The 7,693-nt window shown below is 41.8% G+C and overlaps 1 protein-coding gene across 1 annotated transcript in view; it reads left to right on the forward strand.

The window, feature by feature from the left end:
• Window positions 1–7,693, forward strand: part of sorl1 (sortilin related receptor 1) — an 87,578-nt gene that overhangs the window by 54,257 nt on the left and 25,628 nt on the right. The window contains exons 10-13 of the mRNA XM_022762983.1: window positions 464–581; window positions 3,941–4,014; window positions 5,166–5,254; window positions 5,753–5,931. Of these exons, the coding sequence (XP_022618704.1) occupies window positions 464–581; window positions 3,941–4,014; window positions 5,166–5,254; window positions 5,753–5,931 (460 nt within the window). The remainder of the gene's footprint in view (window positions 1–463; window positions 582–3,940; window positions 4,015–5,165; window positions 5,255–5,752; window positions 5,932–7,693) is intronic.

The following is a 7,693-nucleotide window of genomic DNA, read 5'->3' on the forward strand; positions in this document are numbered from 1 at the left end:
AGTCCAACTTTACAGCAGAAATAAACATGTTTACAGTCATTTATGTGGCAGGAATAACAAGTAATTGCTGATTCCAGCCACTAAAATCAATAATAATAATAATCATAATAATAATAATCAATATTTGTGGAGTATTTTGTGTTTATATCGAACTAAATCACTAAAGTAAGGGACCACAGGGAATTGATATTTCAAAATAAAAGTCAGACCACCAGTATTCTGTTAATATTGTCAGCTCATTAAGACATGACGAGGCACAGTGTGGTATGAAGGACAGGGTGAAACCTCCATCACAGAGGGAGACGGCCATCGCTTTTTAATTTTGATCTTTATTGAATTCCAGTATCGGCCCAACGTACCGGCAGATCAGTAGTTTTAACCTTGGAGAGAAACTGTCTAGTAGTCGATCTGAATACCTCACGAGAGAGACAGAACATCGTCATGTGACTCTTCTCTCCCGCAGCTCAGTAAAGGTTGCTCCCTTCACCTGGCCCAGCGCTGGAGCCAGCTGTTCAACATCCAGCTGAGGAGGATGCCCATTTTATCCAAGGACTCTGCGCCGGGAGTCGTCATGGCCACAGGTGGGACAACGAGCGTTTCTCAAAGATGATGATGTAAATGTTGGAGCCACGTGAATCCATTGTAATGGTTCAGATCCAGTGGACCTTTTAAATGTGTCGCTGACCCGTCCTCATGAAGTTTAATCTTACTCTCACAAATCTAATAATTAGAATAATAATAATAATGATAATGATAATAATAATAATAATATATCTGTCCATCTGAGAACGTCCTGTTCTCGTGGACGCGATATCTCAGTAACGCCTTGAAGGAACTTCTTCAAATTTGGCACAAACATTCACTAGGACTCAAGGATAAACTGATTCGATTTTGGTGGCCAAAGGTCAAAGGTCAAGGTCACAGTGACCTCACAAAACACAGCAATTATGACAGATTTTCACACAAATGGTTCATATTTTATGACTCTGGATAAACAGGATGTCTGATGTTGACGATCTGAAGCTAGTCTGAGTGGCGGAGGCAGACAACCACGGGGAGGTGACTGTAGGTTGGTTTTTTGTATTGATTAATTTGCCTTGGGTTAATAATTAGGATCAACTGATTCATTTGTTTTTGCCGATTGGTGATTGTGGTTTACTCAGCTGGTTATTCAGCTCACAGACGATGTATTATTCATGCAGTTACATTTTGTATTTGCTTTTAAAGTCCAAGTGTGCTCATATTTTTTGATATCAAGTAAAAATATTGCTGGATCCCAAAGAACTATTGCGTTGTGCTAATGCTAGTCTATAGGCGCCTTTCTAGAATATACAGTAATCCAACAAGGTACAGAATATAGAAGAAGATATGATCAATATAAATGCATAAAATGATAAAGTGGAATCTGTGTGATAATGAAGAAAATAATAATATTATATTCAGTAAATTAAAGAGTCATTATGAGGTCAGGAGACTTCAGGCACCAGCTGTAGGACGACGGTATCACTGACGGAGCTGACCTGTTATTTGTTGTTGTAGCCAACAACTTCCTCTCGTTTTGATAACGCACATGACTTTGTTCAACACAGGAAACAAGCGATACAAACCACCACGTCTTCCTCTGCGGTGCTCGAGCAGCCTCCGCTTCCTTAAACACAGGAAACGACGAGAAAGCTGGTGCTAGAAGCTCGTGTTGTTTCGCGTGTGTCAGCGCGTCAACATGTTGCAGACACATGAGTTTCTCTCCTCTGCAGCTGGAGGCCTCGCTGCCTCCTCACAGCTGCTGGAAAGCATTGATTTGTTGATACTCTCCAGTGTCTAGGAGACTGCTTTCCCTGCACTCAGCCAGTCCCTCTAATTAAATTCTTACTAGATAATGGGAATGGAGAGAGAGAGAGAGAGAGAGAGAGAGAGAGAGAGAGAGAGGGGGGGGGGGGGACTGGCAATCGCTGGTGCCATTCGCTTTATTATCACTCTCAAACAGATGGGCTAATTACTGCTGCAGCACCCAGCGGGCACTCGACGGGTCAAACACACTCATGAATAGAGGAAACCACAAAACTACACAATCATGTTTACACACACACAACAACTTCAACTGGTCAGTGCTCGACATGTTTGACTAACATGTCCGTTTGGGATTATAATGTTTTTATAAAAATTATGATGAATGATGTTTGATTAAATAAATTCAAGGTTATTTTTGAATTCCAACTTTAATAAGATGCAGCTGAAGTTTAGTTTCTCTTTGGACCAGGATGTTAAAAACACGACGACATATACGGATGTTTTTTTGCAAAAGTTCGTCACAAACTTTTCCTCAGTGAACAGAAGTCGATACGACCCCTGCAGCAAGCAGACATTAAAAAATAGCCTTTCTTCAAATGTTAATGTTCTGATGCTTTTTATTTCATGAACTTTTAAAAAATAGAAAAGTAGAATCACCTCCTCACGGCTGTATCCCTCCGCCAGCCAGTGAAGCTGCAGGAAATATGGTCACAACCTCCTCTTCTGTTCCTGAGTTACAGTGCTGAGTTTGTTGTGTTTTTGCAGAACATTAAGATGTCACAGTGCAGTTGACCTTTGACCCTTTGGATATAAAATGTCATCACTTCATCATTTTATCGTGTTTAGAGATTTATGTTAAATTGTGTCATCGTTAGCGCATGAGGCCAAAAACTTGTTTTGTGTGTGAGGTCAAAGCGACCTTTGACCTTTGACCTTTAACCACCAAATTCTGAAGAGTTGATCCTTAAGTCCAAGTGAATGTTTGTGCCAAATGTAATGAAAATCCGTCCAGGTGCTCCCGATGTGTCGCACTCACAAGAGCATGAGGTCACCATGACCGTTCACTTGTTGAATTTTTTTTTAGTTTACTGTGACCTTGAGCTTTTACCTTTGACCTCCAAATTCTTATAAGTTCATCCTTGAATCCGAGTGAATGTTTCTACCAAATATGAAGAAGTTCCCTCGTGGCGTTACTGAGATATCCGGATCCTGAGATGGACGGACAACCTGAAAACGTAGTACCTCTGATTGTTGTTGCCGTGGAGACATAAAAATAAACAGTAATTGTGTCATGTGCAAAAGTTTGGTTGCCTCAACAAGTTCTGGCTTAATTCAATTAAATTAAATTTGATTTGTATTATTTTAAACTACTCTACCTTTAAATGTGCAACAGTACAAACCAAGTTTTTAGAGAGTCTGTTTTCGAGTGATCTGGCGGCCGCACAACCGCACAGACGGAATATTTCCACCCCCATGTTTAACAGCTGGGAAAGGTGTTCTCCAAACATACTTACCTGTAGTGACTGTGGAGATGGATTTCATCTTCATCTGTCCACAGCGGTTGTTCCTGGCCGATCCAGATGTTGCTTTACATACGTTAAGAAGTCGTTGATCACGTTTCCGTTTGAGGAGCATCGCTCCTGTGTCGTCTTTGTAGCCTCTGCAGCTTTGTGGTCATCAGTTATCTTAGAGCTGCTACTAGCCAGGTGATGAGCAGCGTCTTGTATTAGCCTGTTGTGGTGTCTGGATTTCTGCACATGGGATTAAATTTTTATGCCTCCACGCCGGAGATGACCACAGCTATGAGAAAATGGTGAGAAGAAAAAAAAAAAAACAGGAAGAAAAACCAGAGAGATCACTTTTCACTTCTGCGTTTGATTTCCTCATGTTTCTTTTGTGAACCGCCTGCGCAGATCATTCCTGGTGATCTGCCTTATAAAATAACACACTGTCAGAGGAAAGTATTCGCCAGTGCATGCAAAGGCCACATGCATGAAAAGATACAGAACGCCACGGTTAGACTTCTTGGGTTACACATTTTCCGTGCGTGAAGGCAACAACAGCGGCCACATGGAGTCTGTAATATTCGGGGGGGAAACCCTTGTAATGTGTGTCTGTGTGAGTGAAATGCCTATTTGTCCTCTGGTTGCAGGATCTGTGGGCAGGAACTTAGCCAGCAAACCTAATGTGTACGTATCGAGCAGCGCTGGAGCGCGGTGGAGAGAGGTCAGTATAAAATCTGACACAGATGACAAGAAAAACACAGTGTGCTCGTGTGTTAAAGGGTTTTCAAACGTCGCAGTGAATTTCATTTCAGTGGCTGGAAATGTGAGCAAGCATTTCTTGAATATACTGTATAATTAACTGATAAATATATTGTCATTATTGTTTGATAGAAATAATCATCACAATAACTCTTTTCATGAAGCGTCACTTGCGTTTCAACAACTTATTTAACCTTTAAAACTTTGTTTCTTTAACGACTTTAAAGCTGCATTAATTGGATGATTTAGCCACCTCCTGGAACAAGCAGTAAACCCAACATCTGGCATATTATCACCTTATAAAGTTCTTATGGTGCATGTGTTAACTTTCAGTTCCTCATCCAGTGGAAACAGAGTAACATCATAAGAACTTGGTAGAGTGGAAATATTGATTAATGCGGCTTTAGATTGTTTTAAAACTTAAAGATTCACAGAATAAAAATCTCTGGTTTTGACTGAATATAATGGATTTGAAAGCTTCACTCAAAAGTTCTCATTTACAAACAACCAGCACTGGAGTTTGTCTGCAGGATGATCTTTTATAATCTTCGATCGGTAGTGGAGTAGATCGGTTTTCATGTTCAGCATGATGATGTTTAACGTCCCCGACTTCCTCTGTCTCATTTAAACACTTCAGCAACCGTCCTTTTTTATTTAAGAGACGTAAAAGCTTAAAGAAACCAGGACTGGGGTATTTACTGATGTATTTTATGTCGGAGAATGAAATAAAAATAAAAATAAAACTCTCCAGAGCTCGTGTTCACCACAGACCTTACTTCATCACCAAACACCCAGAGACTTCAGGACGATGGAACAGGAAGTGCTAAAATGCGACTAGCTCCTGGGTTTTAGGACTCATTCCTGCAGCACTCTCTTATAAAACACACTCTTTCTTCCCTTAACTGATATTCCATTAGTTTAGATTAAAGCACCCTGACTTCCTGTTTCAGCAGCAGCGGGATCACCTTAAGGACAGGAGATGATTTGCTCTTCCAGATAAACAAAGTCTTGAATTGACGTTAAATATCAGAATATTTCAGGTCACAGATGAATTGTTTTGTGTGTGTGTTATTGCTCAGTATGTTGTGACTGTCTGTGCTCGCTGTCATCCAGGCTCTGGCCGGCCCTCACTTCTACACATGGGGAGATCACGGTGGGATCCTGATGGCTATCGCACAAGGAGGCCCCACCACACATCTCAAGTAAGTCCAACTGGCCCGAGTCCAAACGCTCTCCTGATCCGTCATTCAACAAAACTGTGTCACGCTTAAACCCGGAGATTCCCTTTTTTTTTTTTCTTCTTTCTTTAATTCCCAAACAACTTGAGGGAAATCTGGGGAGTGAAGCTCATAAACAGCCGCTGCCCCTCGTTAATCAGCAGGAGCAGATTGTGAGAACGTGAAGCAGCTTGTCGTGGAGGAAAAGCAAATAAAGCTTCCCTCAGTAAACGAGGGGTGGTGGGGGGGTGGGGGGGGTGAAACATCTCTGTGCCAGCAGCAACACTGCAGGCGACGTGTATTCATGTGCAGGTGATACAGTATGTTAATGTGAAAGCAGCGGCTGAGGATTCACTGTTCTTACCCTGGTGAGGCAGTAATCTGGTTTTCCCCTTTTGATGGATTCAGTAATCATCACAACTGGGTTCAAACACCTGGTTAAACTCAAACGATGAGTTAAACGTGGGTCCGTGTCCCCGTCAGGTTCAGCACCAACGAAGGCGAGACGTGGACCGACTTTCAGTTCTCAGACAGGGAGGTGTACGTCTACCAGCTGCTGACGGAGCCGGGGGAGAAGAGCACCATCTTCACCATCTTCGGCTCCTACGCAAACCAGAGACACAGCTGGCTCATCCTGCAGGTCAACACCTCCGACGTTCTGGGTAGGTGGAGGTGGAGGAGGAGGAGGAGGAGGTGGAGAGGTCTCAGCTCTTAGCAACAACAGCAGCAGCTACTTGTAGGTTTATACTTGAGCCGAAGTTTTCAACAGAAGGTTTCATTCAGCTGGAGGTTCTGAATTTGAACTCATCATTAGCAAAGAAGTAATAACCCTGTGAGGCTAGTTTACACAGTGGAAGCCTATAGGGGACTGTATTCAAATGATAATGTGATTCCACAATAGCATTATAATTTTCCAACAATACGTGTGTTTTTTTGAGTAAAAAATGAAAGTGAAAATGTAATAAACCCATTTTCATTTTCATGCACTTGCACAGTTCGGAGGAGCAGGGATGTCACAGGAAAAGTAATAAAGCATTTCCTTAATTTCATATTTCTAAAAGGCATTCAAAATAGGAATTGTAAAAAGAATTTATAAATGAACAGTTAGTCAATCATCAATAAATGCTTCATATTTAAAAATGGATTTACAAAAACAGCAGGAAGCACTTTATTCCATTTCCTTTTCCAGCTGCTGTTCCTGTTCGATTAGCTAATAGTATTTATTGATGGATAATTCCTTCATTTTTTTTCTTTTTACAATTCCTATTTTTTTTCACTGCGCAACAATCTATGTATTTGAACATGAAAATGTAAATTGGATTATTGCATTTTCATTTTTTACTCAAATAACACATCCTTATAATTCTATTGTTGAATTACATTATCTTTTGAATATAGTCCCCTGTAGGCTTCCATAGCTTTTATCCAGTTAGCTCAATAAAGACACGTTAGCTTCTTTTGCTGCCTAACATGTGGGTCAACTGTGATGACTGTTTACAGTTAGTTACACTTGTCACTGCAATTGAAGGAGCAGTTGTTGGAGGATCATAAAGTTGAGAATAAATGTCTCTTAAGAAATTATCTTTATCGTCTTTAGCGTCTTTAGCGTCTTTAGCATGAGTCTCGTAGCAGCTAACATTGAAAATGAGCAGAAAGAAATTTGTTTGTGCAAAAATCAGGAAATGTGGCTTAAATAAACTTTACAAGGACATTGCAAAGTTCAGTTGACTTAGGTCGGTGTAAGGTTTGTACAAAGTAAATATAAAAAAGTCATTGTGAAATGTAGAAACGTACCAATTAGCGACTTACTACATATATATTACCAACTAACACTCTGTTCCAGGTGTGCCGTGTTCAGAGGCCGACTACAAGCGCTGGTCTCCGTCGGAACGGAGCACTTTCGCTGATTGGCTTGGGGCTGGGTCCGTTCCTTCTGCGAGCTTGTCCACTCCTACATTCCTGTCAAGGCATTTTTTTTTTTTTCTGCCCGCATCAAAAACCCTCCCTCCCCTTTCTTTTCTCTCCCCCTGCGCTCTGGCTCACCCGGGTTGGGTTGTGGTGCGAACTATGAGCCCGAGTGATGCTTCATAATGAAGTCATGATTCGCAGTCAAACCACAGACAGAACGAAGTAACCTAAACCCCACACGCCAGAGCGTTCAGTGTACAAACGGGAGGAAAGGAACAGTGTCGATCCTGGCCCCTCAGCAAACCGCGACGGTCCGTCCCAAAGCACTGCAGTCGGCAGCCAGCCTGTGTTATGGCGCACCTGCGCATGACCTACGGAGTGTGAGTGGAACGCAACTGCGCCCTCCTTCTGTATGGACTGGAGAGAGCGCTAACGAAGTCACGACATCAGGATCGTCCCTCCCGATGGTAATTAAACACTATTGGCCTCCATCTCAGCGCCTTTCAAATTTCCGCA

Source organism: Seriola dumerili, unplaced genomic scaffold (genome assembly GCF_002260705.1).
Source record: "Seriola dumerili isolate Sdu_G_001 unplaced genomic scaffold, Sdu_1.0 BDQW01000458.1, whole genome shotgun sequence".
Taxonomy (NCBI): domain Eukaryota; kingdom Metazoa; phylum Chordata; class Actinopteri; order Carangiformes; family Carangidae; genus Seriola; species Seriola dumerili.